At 38.5% G+C, this 19,985-nt stretch overlaps 2 protein-coding genes and 1 long non-coding RNA gene across 6 annotated transcripts in view; 2 read left to right on the top strand and 1 right to left on the bottom strand.

Annotated features, from left to right (window-relative positions):
* The window catches only part of LOC145723890 (uncharacterized), a 1,084,435-nt gene that overhangs the window by 262,370 nt on the left and 802,080 nt on the right, over positions 1–19,985 (top strand). The window lies entirely within an intron of this gene.
* On the bottom strand, positions 1,133–11,194 carry CRIPT (CXXC repeat containing interactor of PDZ3 domain). The gene is made up of 5 exons (XM_081833515.1): positions 11,066–11,194; positions 7,240–7,305; positions 6,439–6,493; positions 2,334–2,437; positions 1,133–2,022 (listed from the first exon to the last, which is right to left on the bottom strand). The coding sequence occupies exons 1-5, from the start codon at positions 11,079–11,081 to the stop codon at positions 1,958–1,960; spliced, it is 306 nt and encodes a 101-aa protein (XP_081689641.1). The 5' UTR covers positions 11,082–11,194; the 3' UTR covers positions 1,133–1,957.
* Positions 11,291–19,985, top strand: part of PIGF (phosphatidylinositol glycan anchor biosynthesis class F) — a 34,920-nt gene continuing 26,225 nt past the window's right edge. The window contains exons 1-4 of one of the 3 annotated variants that reach the window (XM_081833509.1): positions 11,291–11,420; positions 13,154–13,402; positions 14,602–14,693; positions 16,354–16,470. In XM_081833509.1, coding sequence (XP_081689635.1) covers positions 13,175–13,402; positions 14,602–14,693; positions 16,354–16,470 — 437 coding nt within the window. In that variant the 5' untranslated portion in view covers positions 11,291–11,420; positions 13,154–13,174. Of the gene's footprint in view, positions 11,421–11,504; positions 11,700–13,086; positions 13,403–14,601; positions 14,694–16,353; positions 16,471–19,985 lie in introns of those variants that run through there. The other 2 variants (XM_081833511.1, XM_081833508.1) reach the window with 2 other exon arrangements.

The raw sequence follows: 19,985 nt of genomic DNA, 5'->3' as shown, positions 1-19,985 counted from the left end.
TAAAGGTGTTCTATTGGTATTTGTTTCTAATATGTATATTTTAAATACGATCAGATTTAAAAAAATACGTTATTTCATTTTTATATTTACTTTGATAAAAGCTATTAGGCCTTAATTCTGTTATAGTTTTTTGTTTTTGTTTTTTTAGAGGTGGGGAGAGAGAGACAGAGAGAGATGGGGGGAGGGGCAGAGGGAGAGGGAGAATCATAAGCAGGCTCCACTCCCAGCACAGAGCTGTCTCGGGGCTCCATCTCATGACCCTAAGATCGTGACCTGAGCCGAAACCAAGAGTTGGATGCTTAACCGACTGAGCCACCCAGGCATACTTTATAGTTTGTTTTTATGCCTTCCTTTTAAAAAATATTTTATGTTCATGTTTTATTTGGGGATTTTCCTTCATATTTTACAACTTTTATTCAATTTATACCATATTATTATTTCAATAATATAAAGATTTATAATGCTTAGGGTCTATCCTGAGTATAATACTAATGAAAATCTTCATGGAGGAACTTGAGTCTGGCCAGTAGATCATTTCTGGAAGGAAGTTATGCAAGGCATGAATATGAAATGTGAGTTGTGGAAGTCTAAATCCCAGCTGATACCTGAGAAATGTACTTTCCTAAAGTCGACCAACCCAACTTTTAACAAATCTGGGCCACTCTCTAACTGGATCCTATTATGGGTTCCTTGTATTGATTTTAATGAAAAATCCCTAATCGACTGAAGTGCGAGGAGATACTCTCTGCTTTCAGAGCTATTTTTGTTATATTTTGCATCATCCTTATGATCGTTCTGGATAAGAATAACAATGTATCCTAGAGAAATACTATTTTAAAAACCTTACAGATAAACAAAACTTTAAATACTTTCCATAATAATTTTAAAACAAATAGAAATGTAGTATCTATACCATGTATATCATGTTATCTATCCTACATATTTTATAGTGATATGTATTTATACATACTGCGCTTGCAATAGGAAATACGTTTTTGGTTTCTCATAGTATGCTGCAAGATTCAAAAGCAGAAGTCCTAAACCTCTGAAGGCAGCATAAGAAAAATTTTTATTTGAACCTCAAAGTTGTCTTTTAGCAGTCTGTGTCATATATAAAAGAAGAGTCAAAATGTTGGTTTTGTTCTATTTATTTTTGGTGGGTGGGGAGGGGTGGTAAAAAAAAGTTTGGTTTTTGCTTCAAGGAGCTTTCCTAAAGAGTAGTAACTCATTCATTACACATTCCCATGGATGACATGTTTTCTTGGCTTTCATGACAGTTTGAATTCAAGGTAATGTGCATAAAATGTAGTTTTCTGAAATCCAGTGTATTCACTTGGACACACACGGGTTGACCCTTGTGTTCTCATTCTCACATAAATGGTATTGGCACTTCGGCTTCAAGAACAAATAAAAAGTATCATAAATACAACTTGTGATTTGGGTCTGGGCTAATGACTAAGGAACTATTCAGGTTTAATGGTCTTGGATATTTCAATGCCCTGTGAACCTACAGTTAATGAAGAGACTGCTGATTCTAAGAACTATGCCACCAACAAGGGAATGAAGGAAGAGTTATAAGTCTGATGCAAAGTTCAGAGCAAAATATCAATCAATAATCTCCTTCTCACTTTTGCGATATCAATAAAGTAGAGAGTGAGGATAAGAATTACATGAATAATGATAAATAAAAAGCATCTACAGAAATGGGAAAATATTTCTCATTAAATTTGCCACTTATTCTAGTTCAATAAGATGCTTGTGAGGGAAAGAACTAAGGCAGGAAACTAGTTACGTTGTTTAGAACTTCTTAAGAGCAAAAAATGCATACCAATCAACTTTCTCGGTTTAATATTGTCTTAAAACGTGTTATTTTGGAACTTGAACACCTATGTTATGCCTTGAAAATTCAAAGCAAAAAGTAAAATCATGTAGAAAGCCAGAAATGTCATCAACACATCTACACAGATGTTTGCTTGTAGTTTTTGGTATCCAAAACCTTTTTTCCACACATTGCACAGATGCCTAAAACAAACAAACAAAACATGTAAGCAATCAAATCATAATACCGACTAATAATACCAAATACCGAATACCAACAGTTTGCTTTATTTAAGTCACTCCTGAGGCTTAAAACATAAATTAACAGCATGAGAGAAGAGAAAAAGAAAGCATAGACCTGTAACTACAAACAAGTTCTAAGTTTTATCTTGCTTTAGAAAAAAGAGCACTTGATGAACAGCATCTATGAAAGGCTACTCCTTTCTTGTGTTATCTAAGTCAGCACCAAGAGTAGGCTAGATATGAATAGAAAAATGGTACTGAAAGAAACTTACCCTTTTTGTAGGCACAGCCCTGGCAGTAATGAGAACCCGGTTGGTGCACAGAACTTTTACAAATTCTGCAAGTGGAGAACTTATTCTTTCCATATGGATCGAATCTAGAGGTTTTTTTTTTTTTTAAAAAAAGAAAAAAAATGTATAATAGAATAGAAACACTTAAATGACCTCCCTTTAGCAACAAATGGGATCAATCCATGCTCTCTGTTCTGTGTCACACTGTCTGATTGACAGGCACGGCACACTTGCAGCTGGCTCCTCTCCCCGTGCCTGCACACCCCTGCCCCTTCTATATGACTTGTATGCTGGTGAACAGTCAGTTCCTTAATCCCAAACCTGTTTCTACAAGTTGTATTTGCCAATCTGTGTGTGTGATATAGTTTAATATTATGGAAACTGATGAAATGTGTACAAAAAGAGTGACCAATTCTATTAAAAACTATGAGAATGCTTTAGGATGGCTGGGTCAGTGACAATCACTGAACTGCCACTGAATTAGGTGAGACAGCTTCAAAATAGGGGCAAGATCGTAAGTGGAAGGACATGCCACTTTGCAAGTCTGTCAGTTTTGGCTCCACTTTAAAGATACTGGAAATGTGCATTCTGGTTATGATTTATGTGAGGAAAATGATGAACTCTTATCAGTAGACTCATACTCAAAAAGCCTGTCTCAGTGCCAAAGGACTGATGAATGCATGTGCTGTTATGTGCTGTGGCTTATAAGAAGGTATGTGTATGTTTTAATAATCACCTCCTTTGGGCACCTGGGTGGCTCAGTTGGTTAAGCAACTGCCTTCGGCTCAGGTCATGATCCTGGAGTTCCGGGATCGAGTCCCACATCGGTCTCCCTGCTCAGCAGGGAGTCTGCTTCTCCCTCTCCCGCTCCCCCCTCTTGTGCTCTCTCTCTCTCTCAAATAAATAAATAAAATCTTAAAAAAATAAAAAATAAAATAAAAAAAAAATAATCGCCTCCTTTAACTGACATTTTCCATTAATTGATCCAATCCCTTTGCATAAAAGAGTTTCTACTACATAAAAGTGCCACCTTATAGTGACTGGAGTAGAAAATAATTCCCCCTAAATTGGCCATAACTTTTGTAACAATACTCATATACCGAATGCCAACACTGTCCTAGACCTAGTTTCTTCTCTTGGGGTAGTGTAATACAATAGCTCATTTTCAAAGGTTAATTTCTCCAAACCCAAAAGAATGTCACTGTACTCTGCACAAGGGAAGATAGATATTCCTCTTTTTAATAAGCTCGATTTGTGTGCATCCATATGGATGCTTACTTTTGCTTCAAACCATATTTTATTCTAAGGTGTACATTTTAGTATGTCTGAAATCTTACAATTAATTGGCAGAGCTTTTTCTTTCTTAAAGCAATGATACATCTTCTAAGTGTTGGTATCTTAGATTCAATGCAGTACAATAGTATGCTTTCCAATGTGAGACATTTGGAGTATCCAAAGTAACAGCTACTTATTAATGATACTGGAGTGAGGTTGGGAGCATAAAGGAACTGGAAGTGTCTAAAACTGTACAATCTGTAAAAATTACAACTTAGTTAATAATAACTGAATGGTCTTAGAAGACATCAGTAAGTCAGAGCAATACTTAGTGTGACGCTCCACTGAAGATTAAGTCTCTTATGCTGTTTTATATCCATTATTTAAAAAGTACCATTATGTACTTATGGTAGCCAGACACTACAGGTAGTAAAAGCTTTATTATTATTATTTCTAATCCTTGGGATGCCATGAAACAGGTGTTTATTCATTCAGCAAATACTTGGTGAGTGCCTACTATGTGCCTGTCACTGTTTTACACACCAGAGATGAACTTGACAGACAAAGCCTCTGTCCTCAAGCTGACATTCTAGTAAGACAACAGGTAAAGGGCAGACAGTAAGTAAAGGAATAAACATGTTTTTCAGATGGTGATACACGTTGAGGAGAAAAGTCAAACAGGATATTGTGGCAGACATGAGGGGAAGGAGGGAAGATATTAATTCAAATGCTGGTTAGGGACTCACTCTGAGGAGGTGACATCTCAGCTGAGACCCTAATAACAAGAAGGTGCCAGCTATGTAAGCTCTGTGGGACGAGCTCTAGGAGGAAGGAGCTGCAAGCACAAACCTCTTCCAATGGGAGTGGGCTTGGTCTATCTGATGCAGGAGTTGCTGCAACAGGGAGTCAGAGAGGTGGGAGGGGCCAGATCATGGAAAACCTTGTTAGGAAAGTGGGTGGGGGGGTTAGATTATATTCTACGTGAAAAGAAAAGCAATGCAGGGTTCTGAGAAAAGCACTTCTGTGCCCTTTAAAGGACCACTCAGGCTACTATGAGACTGAACCATAAAGAACTAGAGAGGAAGCAGAAAGATGGAGAGTTATTATGGCATCTAAGTAAGAAATACCAGTGGTTTGGAAGAGGGTAATAGCAGTGAGATGGACAGAAGCAGGTGGATTCAGGTTACATGTTGGTGGCAGAGCTAAAGAACTTGCTGATGAAAGAGAAGTGAGGAAAAGGAAGGGATCAGTGCAGAATTCTAGCTCTTAGGCTTGCAAGGCTGGACTGGAGGGGTGTGATGATGAGACTCCGATTAGAAGACTGAAGGAACAAGAGGTTGCCTGGTAGACACCAAACTGGTAAGTCAAGTAGGCAGCTGGGTATATCTTTGGAGCTCAAAAGAGAAGTCAGGACAGGGGATATAAATCTGGGAGTCATTAACATACAGTTTGGGGGTGCCTGCGTGGCTCAGACATTAAGCGTCAGCCTTCGGCTCACGTCATGATCCCAGGGTCCTGGGATGGAGCCCCACATCGGGCTCCCTGCTCAGCGGGAGCCTGCTTCTCCCTCTCCCACTCCCCCTGCTTGTGTTCCCTCTTTCGCTATCTCTCTCTGTCAAATAAAATCTTAAAAAAAAACAACAAAAAAACAACAAAAACCATACAGTTTGAATTTAAAGCCTTTGGACTAAAGTCACTTGAGGAGAGATTATATACATTTATAAATAGAAAAAAAAGAGAAAGGTCTAGGATTGAGTCCAGAGGCACCTGACTGAGAAGGAACGGTGAGTTGGGAGGAAAAAAGAGTATGGTACCCAACAGCCCAGAGAACAGAAGGCTGCAGAGGAGTCAGGTTGGCTCAGTCAGTGAAGCAAGCAACTCTTGATCTCGGGGCTGTGGGTTCAGGCCCCACATTGAGGGTAGAGCTTACTTGAAAAAAAAGAGAGAGAGAACAGAAGGTTGCAAAAATGAGAGCTGTTAAAAGGTTAAGTAAGGTAAGAACAGAGAAGTCCATCAGGTGTGATCCTGCTGAGAGCAGCTGCAGGGGTTTGGTGGGGCTGAAGTCGTGAATCGGACTTAACTGAGAAAGCATCTGAATAAGGCTTTTGGAAACTTTTGCTGTGAAGGGAAGCAAGGCAATGGGGTGGCAGCTGGAAGGGTTCATGGCATTTTTAAGACTAGAAATAATAAAGCGTGGTGTCAAAAAAAAAAGTGATTTTTAGGGTGGGAGACACTTTTATCTCCATTCTTAGATGAAAAAGTAAAGTTCAGAAAACTGGCTTAATTTCCTGAAGGCCCCAGAGCTAGACAGGAACAGAGTCCAAATCCAAATTTAGGGCTGACTCCAGAGCTTCTGATCTGTCTACATCCCTCTATTACCTCCAATTTGTATGAGAATTAAGAATCAGATAAAATAACCTAGAGTAAACCTAAACCAAGCAATATTATTCCAAAACTAGTTCTATAAAACATAGCACACTGAAGCACCTGAATGAAACTGCAAAGTAGTTTTAGGGATAAGAAATCATAGTTTTCAAAAGAAAAAAAAAAGAATGAGATTAAATAAAAGTCATTTTTTCTGATGAAACTATATATTAAAAAAGTAGCACTAATATCTTCATATATTGATACACTGAGGAGGAGCAGGGTGAAACCAGCAGGTTGTAACAGACAGCTTGGCTTTGCATGCTAGGAACTACTGAACTCTGTTTTATCGCGATAGAATGATGCACACCAAATTCACTCCAGCATGTCTAAGACCAAAGAGAGTGGAAAGTTATATGCCTGCGGAGTGGCTGCTCCTATTACCTACCTTGCTTTTTTTGAAGTCAAAGCTTTATTTTCGTTCAGCTTTCTTCCGCCACTTTCTAAATCAAAATATACATGTATTTTAGCAGGTTATTTCTGCACATTTCACTATAACATATACATTTAACGTTTAACAGTTAGTTAAAAAGTTCATTCTTTGGCCTCCTACCAGTAGACTAGTCTGGATCAAAATTTTCAAAAATCCCCAGGTAATACCCAGGTTTTTAAGACACTACTTAAAAAGAAAACATTTATTATAAAGCAATAAAATTGTGGATAATCATTTTATTTCTCAGACTCAAAAGAGGACTTTAGGGATGGGTCTACACTTAATTTATCTAGTGTAAAATCTTAAAGCCACTACTTCGGTGCCATAGACCCTGAATACAGTACAAGTGGTTCTTTTCCTTCCCTTTGGAAACACCTCAACTGTATATAATGATATGAAGGTGAAAATGTAAATGTGTAAATGATTTGTTCAAGAATATAAAAGTCAGGTGAAGAGAGGGGGAATTAAATGCAGACTCTAATAAAGCGGGATCAAATCAGTTACTATGATCTACTCATTGGTTGAAAATCATTTAATGATTTTGCTATCTTTTGCCTGACAGATGAGGAACTCTTAATATGTAACCCAGAGAACTAAATAAAAGATATTAAATTATTGGGGGATCTGGAATTCTTTAATAGTTAAGAGATAAAATACTTTGTACACAAAAGATTTATTTTTACAAATAATGTAAAGCTAAAACATTCGTCACAGGAAGCATGGGATTCAACTTCTCTTTTCCAAATGGAAAAATACCTGTGGTATTCCTTGCACCGTCTTTCCATGTGTCTGGAGTGATAACAGTACCAAGTTTCTTTTCACCTGTTATAACAAGATAGTAAAAGTAAGGGGAATTCGGATTTACTATCTAATAAATACACTACATGAAGCTTAAAATTCAGTGGTATCAACCACTGTCTTACAGTCGGAGCCTTTTCATGCCGGGGTAGGGACTGTGAAACGAGACTGAAGATACTAACTGTGGGCAATGGGTAACTGAGAAATTCCACGGAGAAAGAAATAATCTTAGCTGGGGAAATCCAGGAAAGCCTATGGAGAAGGCAGGAAGAGGGTCTGGATCTGGCAGTGGGGCTGTGACGAAAGAGGAGGAGAGATGATGAAGGCAAACTAGAGAAAGGATATATCCTGAAGAAAGGCATGGAAAGCTCAGGGTACACATGGGCATGCAAAGTAGATTGGTTTGGCCAAAGAGTGAGGGTAAGAATAAGTGAAAATAAAGTTGGAAAGATAAGCTGGGCCCTCATTGTGGAGGGTCATCCTGAATGCCAGGCTCTAAATATAGAAACCCCAAATTATTCTCTGCACATTGAGAATTTATTAAAGGTTTTAAATCCAGGAAACGATAGAATGCACTTATATTTAGGTTCAATGCAAATATCTGTTGTGATTACTATAAACTATGTCCTGGCATAATGATGAAGGATAGTAAGACAAAGTCTTTACCCTTTGGTTCTACTGTCTAGCATTTGGTAGGAATGTAATACTTGTTGCATGAATGAAAAGAAAAGGTGACAAGATGCAAGAATGAAAGGTGGAGTCAGGGTCTAATTGAGCATTTTTATATGGAAGGGGAGCTGATTAAAGATTTCAAAGGATATAGAGACAAAGAGGTAGAGAGGGATGGCAACAAGGACATGAGTAGAATTTTCCCTGAAAAAAGGGAAAGAAGTAAATGAGCATGGATGCAGATTTATTTATGGGTATGGCAAAAGAAATAAAAGAAGTTGAGAATGTTCCCGTGTAATTACCTTGCTTTTCTAATACCTATAAGGAGGTATTTGTCAACAGAGGATGAGGTAGGTGAAGGTGTGGAAGTTTAAGGGACCAGAGAGCTTGGAATAGTCACTAGCGACAAAGGGCAAGGGGACTGACTAAAGATAAGTTAAAAAGACTGATGAATAGTATTAAAGATCTTGGAGATTAGGAATTATACACTTTTAGTGGTACCAACTGGTTCATTTGTACAGTTTTCCCCAGTAGCCTTCACACGCAGGCAGGACAGTTTAGGGAGAGAAGAGCCAAAGGCAGGGAGAACACAGTTTGAAGGGAAAGGGGCTGGTAGGGGATCACATTAGTCTAACTCAAGTGATGGAGACCTCAGCTAGGGTATTTGAGGGGTAAATGAGAGGCTAGGGAAAAATAGGAGCTATTGAATGGAAGTAAAAACGGCAGGACATGCAAGTGTTTGGATGCAGGATCACAAAGGGATAGGGGAATGCATGAGAGATGATTAAGGCTTTGTGAATGGGTGACTGGGAGGACTGCCATGCCATTAAATGATGGAAGAGAAGGTACAGATTTGTGAAGTAGGATGACAAATTCAATCTAGTACTAAGTACTACACTACTACGTAACAACCAGATGGAGGTTCCCAGTATTGTCTGGAGAAAATTCTTCTATTGGTTTTAGTTTAGAGAGAAGTCAGCTGGAGATGTGGATTAGACATTCACTGACATGGATATGCTACTTGAAGCCAGATATTTCCAAAACAGTCAGAAGAAGGTCAGATACAGATCACTGGGAAACATCTACTTTAAGTGAGGAGAATAAGAAAACTTGGAGACTATAATGGTAAAGAAGCACAGGGAGAAGTAAATTCAAAGAGAATCGAGACCAAGTTTCAAAGTCACAGAGTAGAAAAGGACTGAAAGAAAGGTCTTTGAATTAAGAGTCTATTTTTATTTGAGGAATAAGATGCTATAGAAGGTAGAAAGGTATCAGAGCAAAGAAATAATACATAGACTTTCAGAAGTGCAGAGAAGTAAAAAGCAAATGACCTTTTAGGACACATATCACGTCCCAGAACCAACTATGTGTACTTATTTTAATACCACATTAGATCTTGGGTTCTCAAAATTTTCATATATCTTAGGAAGTTAACTCTCACAATTTGCCCAGTATCCTCAATTTCCCTGAGAAAAAGCACTTATGGTGTAAAGAATATCACACAAAACAAGTTAAAACAGGCAGAATAACAGTCCTCTAAAGTTAAAATATACAGAATTAACACAAATTACATAGGAGGCTAAATTTACATGTTTAGGAACTATACTACATAAAAGAGAAGACATCAAGGAAGGTGCATAACCTAAATATATGTAAGTCATATTTACTCAAAGAGGCAAAACCAAAAAACTTAAGTACTGGATGGAGTAGAGTTAAAGGACATCAATGTCAAAAAGCTTAATGTGCTTTTTGGAGCGATGAAAATATTCTAAAATTGATTGTGGTGATGGTTGCACAACCCTGTGAATATACTGAAAATAACAGAATGGTACATTTTAAATGGGTGACTTGTATCTATGTCAATTACATTGCAATAATTTTTTAAAAGCTTAATGTGAGACGATGATATAAAGCACAGAAAAATGGAAATATTAGTTCCACTCTACCCCTCATAAAATGGGGCAGAGTTCAATTCTGAGTGCCACATATTGGGGGTTATGATAGAAATAACCAGTTTTTGAGTATACACTAAGGCATTTTTAAATCAGGCTTTACCTACATTATCTAATTCTCACAAAACCCATAATTTACGTATTTTTCTCATTTTTCAGATGAGAAAACTGGGGCCAAGAAATATTCGATACTAGCCCATAGTTATTCTTTTACCTAATGTAAAAACTGTGATTCAAACTCATGCATGCCTGTGTTCAAAGGTTTATCTACTGTGTGGGGGGGAGGTATAAACAAAGTGGATTATGTTAATATTAATCCAGATAAGAGGACTTGAAACCTTGTCTCAGAAGAGCCAGAAATGTCTAGCCTGAGGAAAAAGAGACTTAGGGATATGACAGCCGTTTTAAAGCAAACAGTCTGTGACATCAAAAAATCGTATTTTCTAGAAACCTCAAGAGTTTACATTAGAATCACTGATGGCAACAATAGGGAGGAAGCACTTTTCTAAAAGTGAGAGACATCGATACAGACTGCTTTGAAGGTGGTGAGTCTTTTTGAACCCTGCCTCAATACCACAGGTATTCATGCAAAGAGCATTTAAGCCACTGGATAGGCTGCTAACTTAGGGCTGCTGGTTAAAATATAGGATGCCCGGTTAAATTTAAATTTCAAACAATGAATGGCGTTTTAGTACTGTCACGTCCTAAAAGTAAGTCCAATGCACTTTCAGTAGTAAAGAGCACCAAGCAAAGACAAATCTCAAATATTGCACGGGACCTACTTCTCCTAATAAAAAGTGTTCTTTTTTTTTTTTAATGTTGCTAAATCTGGAAAATCTAGATATTGTATGTTACTTTTAAGATCCATTCCAACCCTGAGGGTCTGTGAGGCGAAGGAGCCAGTCAAGAGCTGTATGAGATCCCGGGTTGGGCGTAGGGGAGGCAAAGGAAATAGACAAATGAGTGCAAAACTGAGACCACTCTGAATGCAAAACGACTATACGGTCGTGGAGCAGGAAGCAATGGTCAAAGGGGTAGAAGGACAAACGCTGGCATCGGAGACCTGTGGCCGAAAGAAAAACAAAGAAAAGGCAAAGTACCCGAAGAGCTCCAGTTAGCTTCTCCTAGCCTCCTTCTCCCAAAGATGTGGCCCCTTAACTCACATTTTTCGCACACCATCCTTCCCCGACGGTTCCCTTGGCCGCAGAAACAGCAGCAGCTCGAAAATGTCAACACAACAGCCAGGGAAGGATTCCCCTTCCGGGTTACGATAACCCACTTCCGGCCCTTCCGCCCTCCGCCCCGCCCATTCCACACCTGAGAAGCCGCGGGAGGAATTAAACGCGAGCTGGAAGGCGGGGCTGCTCCCATTGCCCGCCCCTCCGGTTCTGCAATTGGCTGTGCGGTCTTGGGTCTCCGCCCCACAGGCCTGCGCCTGCGCGATGGCCAGGGCGGCGAATCGTACCTGGTGGTGGGAGGTAGTAGCCCCCGCTTCTCTTCCGCTGGCGGAAGAGTTAGGTAAGCCCAGCGGAACCCTCCCGGCACGCGGGCCTCCCGGGGGTGCGAGCAGCCCCCACCAATTGCCCATATAACCGAGAGCGTATGTGCCCCCAGCCCGCCTGCGCCTGCCGTCCGTCCGAGGGCCACCCTTCCGGCGTGACCCAGGGGCTGCCCTCATGGACCCGGCCCTCTTTCGGAGCCGTCTTTCTGCGTGGCCCTCCGTTTCTCCTGGTCTCCGCGCCCGTGCTCTTTGATTATGCCTCTCAGCGCGTCCCCCGCTGCTCACACTCGCCCTGGGTGAGGCTTGGGCAGAGTCCCGAGCGACCGAGTTTGGGGTGGGGCTGCCGAGACAGGTCCTGCGATTTCCGCGGAGGCTCCTGTGCGAGCCTCAGTGCCTGCGAACCCGGGCTAGGTCAGACGGCGGACGCCAGGGCCGTGGCAGCCGGAGGGGCGCCCGACGGGCGTCCTTGTGTGCTCCCCAGGGCCCACCCCAGGGCTGCTTTCGCAGGACCCACCCTCTTTCCTTCGTTCGTTCATTCATTCAGTAAGCATTTGAGTTTGGGTACTGCTCACTGTATTAGATCCAAATCTGCTCATGTCACTTGGGATTCTGAGAGGGGCCCAGAAGAATAATCCGAAGAGGTGTCGGTTGAGACAGTGTATTCCGGATCCTCCGCCCCGCCCCTCAGTCCGCGGAGGATAGGACCTGCGAGAAACTTTTCCATTCTCCCTTCTTGCAGTTTGTTCTTTTCTCAACCCCTGATGTGTATCTTTATATCAAAGAGGCGAGGCTTTGACGTGGCTTTCGTGCTTGGGAGCTTGGGACCTTGGACATGTCCCCTAACGTGTCTTATCCTGTTTCCTTATCAGTAGAATATTTGCCTTGGAAAATTGTAGTGTGAATTAGATCAGAGCTGTTAGGATAAGGCCTGGACTTCCCCGTTTGTTTTTCTGGAATATTCACCACAGTGTAACATGTGGATTGTTACTTTAGTAAGGTCCTACTTAACATTAGTCAGTACTATGTATTATGTTAAGTAATTTATAAATAAACATATTATACATATAATGTGTATTTTATAGAGAGAAGGTAGACTTTTTTCTCTTATTTATGCTCTACTTTTGATTGGAACTTAGCAAATGAAACAGACATTGTCATTTTGGTATTTCTGGAGCATTGGGATCCCTTAGTTTAGCATAATGTTCTTTGAACTTTCTTGATTACACTGGCCACCATTTGAGTATTCAAGTGTGCACTTGGTGTCACTTGTCATTTGCCAGAAGATGTGAATTACTGTGATGTTAGACAAGGGTCCACAGTGGTTAAAAAAAAAAAAAGCCAACATTTTGGCCAAAGTGTATTCATGGGGTTTCTAGAATGCATAGGTTATATTTCCAACAAGAGCAAATCATTAATCCGTGCATGTTGTTTTTACCTCTGTGATTTTGGCAAAAAACAGAAAAAGAAAAGAAAACGAATCCCTTAATTGGACCTAATACGTGACCCTTTTACAGAAACCAGTTATAAATATTTAAGAAATTAGTAAATTTGTCCTCTTCAAGCTCTGAGACCTTTTTGAGCCATATTAGTCTACATGTACATTTATACATATGCATCTTCCCATATTCTGAACCTAATACATTATTGTGCGTAGAAAATTTACTTGTTCATGTTTACTTTTAGGTGTTGGAGCATTTAGACAATGGAAAAAATCATTACTGGATATGCTCTTTTCTTAATTTTTCATTAGATAGCCTCTCAGGAAAACACCATGAAAGATACTGATATCAAGAGACTACTGTATGCCCATCTTTTATGCATATTTTCAATTATCCTAAGCATCTTCATTCCATCATTCTTCTTGGAGAACTTCTCAATATTGGAAACACACTTGACATGGTTGTGCATCTGTTCTGTTTTTGTAACTGCCATCAATCTAGTATTATATTTAGTAGTGAAACCAAATGCATCCTCTAAAAGAAGTTCATTATCATACAAGGTAAGGCTTATTTCTTAATAACTGATTTTTAGATAGAGGTAGTGTTTCTTTTAATGAAAGAATAAAGTATTATTCAAGTACTCATGGGGTTATTTACAATGAGTAAAGAGAACCTGATTTTTTTTTTTTTTTCCAAATCAATAGCCTATTATTGCTGGAAGGCTGCCCACAATGTTCAATAGACCCTTGCCAAGCATCAGTTGTGGAATTAGGATGTCTTCAGTGGATATTACAGCATTGTAAACCTAGATAGTCATGTTTTAAGTCACCATTGCAGATAAATGCATGATGTAGCACTCATATCTTTAAACTTTATAAGACATTTTAGTTTATTTTCATTTATTTTTTCCATTTCTGAGAGAAACTTAATGGATTTTTCAGAAATTACCAAATAAGCCTCTGTGGTAGCTTTGTTTTGAACATGACCTGCCTCGACTAAACAGTGTTAAAGTTTTCAAATATCAGAATCTATTTTCTGGAATATTCACTATGTGTAACACTTAACTATTACTTTAAATTAATAAAGTCCTCCCTTAACATTACCCAATACTATGTGTAGCTTTCTTAGATAATTTAAAACACATTTACTCCCCTACAATTAAAAAACTCACTGTGTGTCTTATAATTAGATCTTCTTAAGCTCCAAATCAAGTAGATCCCACACTGATTTGCAGACATGCAGGTCTTTTATCATATGCATCATATAATCACATGAATATGATTTGGGGGATTGTTTAGTATTGTGCTTTTTTGGTACAATTTTCCAAATTGTTTTGTTTTTTAAATGAATTAAATGAATTTTGTTTTTAAATGAAAAAAAAAACTGTAGTCCTTATTTTCTGCAAAGATTTCATGCATCACATAATAAGGACTGTGCGTTTTTTTGTATCATAGCGTTCTGTTGTTGGTAAATATTTTATAAATACTGATTAGTAACATAGCTCAATGCATACTGTAGGAACAGAAATGCTTTTTTGATTCTAGTACTGATTAGGTGGGTGGAATATGGGTGATGATTTGTGACTTGTAGGCTCTTTTGTGGGGCTGTCTGGAGGTCCGTGCACTTCAGGCTACCCGACATAAAGAACATTCAACTGTTGCACACATGGGAATAAGTTATATTTGTAGATAAAGTGGAAGCATTTGCTGTCCTCTAGGCATTGTCTTGAGCCTTCAAATTGTTCTCATTTCTTTTTTAGGTAACCAGGTTTTTGAAATGCTGTATCTACTTTCTTATGTCATGTTTCTTCTTTCATGTAATTTTTGTTCTATATGGAGCACCACTCATAGAGTAAGTCTGAAATTTTTACCTTAAGGCAATAATATTTTAAAACACTTGTTTACTAAACAAAACACTAATTCTGTTGGTGATGAATGAAAAACCATGGTGTGTTTAATTACCAGATCACAGAAGGATACTGACATCATTGCCCTTTGTTAGTAATGATATTCTTTTAACATTACTTCATAAGGAGAATAACTTAATTCATTAAATGCTTCTATTACCTAGCCTTTTATTGCCCCATTGCATGTGGGGGGCGGGGAGGTAGATGAGAAACTATACCAATAAATGTGTGGCCCTTAGAACCTCTAAGGGAACTTACTATAATGATATGTATAAATTAGTTACAATTAGCATATCAGTAAATATGATTCTGAAGTGCTTGAAAGAAGTTTTTCTTAAGTCAATAGATTCCTGTATTTAATTATTTAATAACCTAATGTTGATAGTTTAAAGGCAAAATTTAACTCAGCACTTTTTCAAAGCTGACCAGTTTTTTAAAAAAAACTAAATTCATGAATATTTCTTATATAATGTTCATCACAGACTGGGAAACTTCATCTAGCAGTGATTAATGATCACGGTGAGAGGGGCGCCTGGGTGGCTCACTTGTTAAGCGTCTGCCTTCGGCTCAGGTCATGATCCCAGGGTCCTGGGATCGAGCCCTGCATTGGGCTCCCTGTTGGGCAGGAAGCCTGCTTCTCCCTCTCCCACTCCCCCTGCTTGTGTTCCCTCTCTTGCTCTCTCTCTCTCTGTCAAATAAATAAAATCTTTAAAAAAAAAAAAAAAGATCATGGTGAGACAAGTTGTGACACACACATATAGCTATGTATGTAGTTTTATATATATTTACACATAGTTGTATATATACACACACTAAATTAATAGGTAGTTCTTTTCTAGAGAGGTGAGGACAAGACCTTTGTAATGGGAAATGGTAGTTTCTATTTAATCCATTGTAGAGTAGAATGAATGTCTTGAGCAGTGGTTCTAAAACCAGCAGCATCAGCATTTTATCAAAAGCAAATTCTCAGGCCACAGAAACTCTAGGGGTGCAGACCCCCAGTCTTTATCTCACTTTCCAAGTGGCTCCAGTATAAGCTAGAGTTGAACCAGTAGTTGCAGAGAAAGTTCCAGAGTCTATTCAGGAAGAAAGTTAATTATCTAAAAATGGGGTTGCTTGCAGTGGAGAGTCTCATATGGATCCGAGGGTATTTAACACTTCTGAACTCTATCATTAAAGCCTGATATTTGGGATGCTGAGTGGCTCAGTCGGTTGAGCATCTGCCTTCAGCTCAGGTCATGATCCCGGGGTCCTGGGATCAAGTCCCACATCGGGCTCCTTGCTTAGCCGGGAGTCTGCTTCTCCCTCTGCCTGCCACTCCCCCTGCTTGTTCTCTCTCTCTCTCTCTCTCTCTCTCTCTGACAAATAAATAAATAAAATCTTTAAAAAAAAATAAAGCCGGGTATTTGCTAGATTGTTTTTTATAGCTTGTATTTCAGTAGTAAAATTTTTTATAGTTATCATTTTGGTAGGACTCCTGTTACCTTTCAAAGTAAAGTATAAGAAAATGTTTTTATGTTAAATCTATTTAAATAGCCAAGATTATGTCGTGTACATGCACCTTTAATGCTTTAAAAAAATTAATCAAAGCTTTTTTTTTTCTAGGTTGGTGTTGGAAACATTTTTATTTGCAGTTATTTTGTCTACCTTTACTACTGTACCTTGTTTGTGTTTGTTAGGACCAAACATCAAAGCATGGCTAAGAGTTTTCAGTAGAAATGGGTAAGTTTTAATTTTATATTTTAGTGGTGTTTGAAATTAAAAAAAAATAATGTAGTGTTTTTCTATTCATGGCAGCTTTCTGATTATTCTACGAGTGTTTTTCCAAACTATGGTTCTCAAGAATGCCTTAAGGGGTTGGGGGTTGGGGATAAGGAAGGGGTTGTATACATTTGAGAGGGGACTCAAGCAGGTAGAACTCTAGGCTCCTCCTTCCACTTTAGCAAGATCAGCTCTGCTTTTTTTCTGTATGGGAGGATTCCACTTCGCCTTTTGTTTGAAAAAAGGTTTCCCCTACCAAAAGAAGGCTTTGAGAACCACTCCTCAGGGATGATTTGTCACTGTGATAAAATTGCTACAGATAAAATTGCTTCCATACATCTTACAAGGTAGAATTGGGATCCAAAATCTAAAAATGCTTAGTGTAACAACTGTAATTTCTTGTTTAGCCTCTTTTGTGGTAAGACTTCTGAGTGCAAGTTTTATAGGATTTTATTTCCTTAGCAGCCATATATAAATTCAGCACAGCTAAGTTAGTTAGCTTCTTCAAAGGCATTGAAATGGTTCCTATCAAAAATGGTTAAATCGTGCCTAAGAAAGCTGTGAAGTTATTGGGTGCCCGTGATTTTGTCCTATTTATCACCCAATAGCAAAAATTTCTTGAGTTCTTATTCTGTGCTCCATGCTGTGAAGCTTTGTGTGGGTTCTGAAGTATTAGCCATGATTCTCTTGCTGAGAAGTTGTATGGTCAAGGGACAAGAATAAAATGAACAAACAATACGAGATTAAAATTGTGTCAATCAGATAGTAAATGCTATTGGAATTCAGAGGGGTAGGAAACCACTGAAGAATGAGCTGGAAGGGGGAATGGTCAGTAAAGGATTTGGATCGGGAATGTGAGATTTGGTGAGATGAAGGGAAAAGGGAAAGATATCCATGCTAGGGTAATGAATGAAACCATAGAAACTGAAGTGAAAGTGGTAATTTTTGTAATTTGGAAGGGAACAGCGCAAGTAGTACAGAGGCTGCTGCTGGCTAGCAGCTAGGCTCCAGAAATTATTGACGTTTTCCTTTTGAAATGAATATTGTTTCCCTGCAGAACTGTCTTCTGGTGTCAGTAAGGTCTCTAGAAAACAAAAGTGTAATCATTGAAAACTTTCCCACATTGTTACCATAGTATCCCTAATGGCATTCATTTCTTCTAGCATTTTAGTTTGAAATTTTTAAGCAGTAAAAAACAGTTGAAACATTATAGGTTTGGATTGGTGATTTACTCAGTTTTGAACTATGTTTCTAATAATGGTATATTTGGGGGAGACGTTGTCATCTGATTCTGCAGTTAGTTCTGCCAGAGTGTGCAATATGCATCCCTAGAAATCCCTACACTATGCAAATTGGGCACTAAAAAACACAGAGCTTATGGGAAAGGCAGGATTGAGGCATAACACTCGAAAACTCTTGACAATAATACATAAAAAAGACAGAAACTTAATAAAAATGGTAGTATAGTTTTATACATGTTAAATAGTTAAGTTGGTAAACATTATAATGGATATGGTCCTTTTCCTTGGGGGAAAAAAACCCCTGAAATTTGCTTTCTGGAAGTAGTGTGGGAAGAGTTGCCACTTTTAAGTAGTATTGAGATACAATTCAAATACCGTACACTTTGCCTATTTAAAGTGTACAATTCAGTGGTTTTTAGTATATTCACAAGAGTTGTGCAGCCATCATCACAGTCAAGTTTAGAACATTTTCATCACCTCAAAAAAGAAACTCCATACCCTTTAGGTATCTCCTCCTTACTCCTGCTCCTCTAGCCCTAAGCAACAACTAATCTCTACTGTTTCTGTAGATGTGCCTATTCTGGACATTCATAAAAGTGTTCTCATATAAAATGTGATCTTTTGTGATTAGCTTCTTTCACTTACCCATAATATTTTCAAAGTTCATCTCTGCAGTAGTTCATTCCTTTTTATGGTCGAATAGCATTCCATTGTGCGTTTGTATACCACATTTTTTTACCCACTCATCAGCTGATGGACATCTGCGTTGTTTCTACTTTTTGCTGTTATGACTGAGCAGCTGGGAGCATTTGTATACAGGTTTTTGTATGGACATAATGTTTTTATTTTTTTGAGTATATGCCTAGGAGTGGAATTGCTGGGTCTTATGATAACTTGTTTAATTGTTTGAGGAACTGCCAGACTGTTTTCCAAGGTGGCTGCACCATTTTACATTTGCACAGCAGGGTATGAAGCCTCCAGTTCTCCTCCTGCATCCTCGCCAACAGTTGTTATTATCTGCCTTTATGATTATCACCATCCTAATGGGTGTAAATTGTTATTTCCTTGGGTTTTTTTATTTGCATTTCCCTACTGGCTAATGATGTCAAGCATCTTTTCATGTGCCTATTAGCAATTATATATTTTCCTTGGAGAAATATCTCTTCAGATCCTTTGGTCATTTTTGAATTGGGTTATTTGTCTTTTTTACTATTAAGTTGTAAGAGTTCTTTATATATTCTAAATACAAATCTTTTATCGTATACATGATTTGCACATTCTTTCTTTCTGTGGGTTATCTTTTCACTCTCTTCATTGTGTCCTTTGAAGCACTAAAGATTTTAATTTTGATGAAATCTAATCAATTTTTGTCTTTTGTTGCTGTGTTTTTTAGGGTCATCTAAGAATCCATTGCCAAATCCAAGGTCATAAAGATTTACTCCTATGTTTTCTTCTAAGAGTTTTATAATTTTAGGTTTTACATTTGGGTCTTTGGTCCATTTTGTATAAGTTTTTGTATACAGTGTGAGGTAAGGGCCTACCTTCATTCTTTTGCATGTGGCCTACCAGTTGTCTCAGCACCTTTTGTTGAAAAGGCTATTTTCCCCCTTTGAGTGATTTTGGCACCCTTGTCAAAAATCAGTTGATCATAAACACATGATCTTTAGTTGTTTTTCCATTGACCTATATATTTATCCTTATGTCAGTACCCCACTGTTTTGATTATGTGATAGATGTTTGGGGGATGTGCACGTTTTGTGTATTCATACACTGCTCAGTGCCGATGGGTGCAGTTTTTATGTGTTTACTTAGTGTTTCTCAGATGAAATTGCTCATATTGTCCCCTAATATATCAGTCAAATTGGAACAAATTTGCATGTTCAAGATAAGCATTATAGCAGAACTGACTATATATATATAAGTTCCTAAAATTTTAAAATTGAAAAAAAAATCAGGGCACCTGGGTGGCTCAGATGGTTAAGCGTCTGCCTTCAGCTCAGGTCATGATCCCAGGGTCCTGGGATCGAGTCCCACATCGGGCTCCCGGCTCAGCGGGGAGCTTGCTTCTCCCTCTGACCCTCTCCCCTCTCATGCTGTTTCTCTCTCGCTCGCTCTCTAAAAAATAAATAAAATCTTAAAAAAAAAAGAAAAATCAAACTTCAAAACTCAAGGGAAACAGAGAAACTACCCTTAATTTCTCTTAGTAACTTACCACAAATTTAATATGTATATATT

The sequence above is a fragment of the Leptonychotes weddellii genome, chromosome 10 (assembly GCF_054177405.1).
Source record: "Leptonychotes weddellii isolate Sample4059 chromosome 10, ASM5417740v2, whole genome shotgun sequence".
NCBI lineage: Eukaryota > Metazoa > Chordata > Mammalia > Carnivora > Phocidae > Leptonychotes > Leptonychotes weddellii.
The sequence above is the reverse complement of the archived record's forward strand: the minus strand, read 5'-3'. Positions and strand labels throughout refer to the sequence as shown.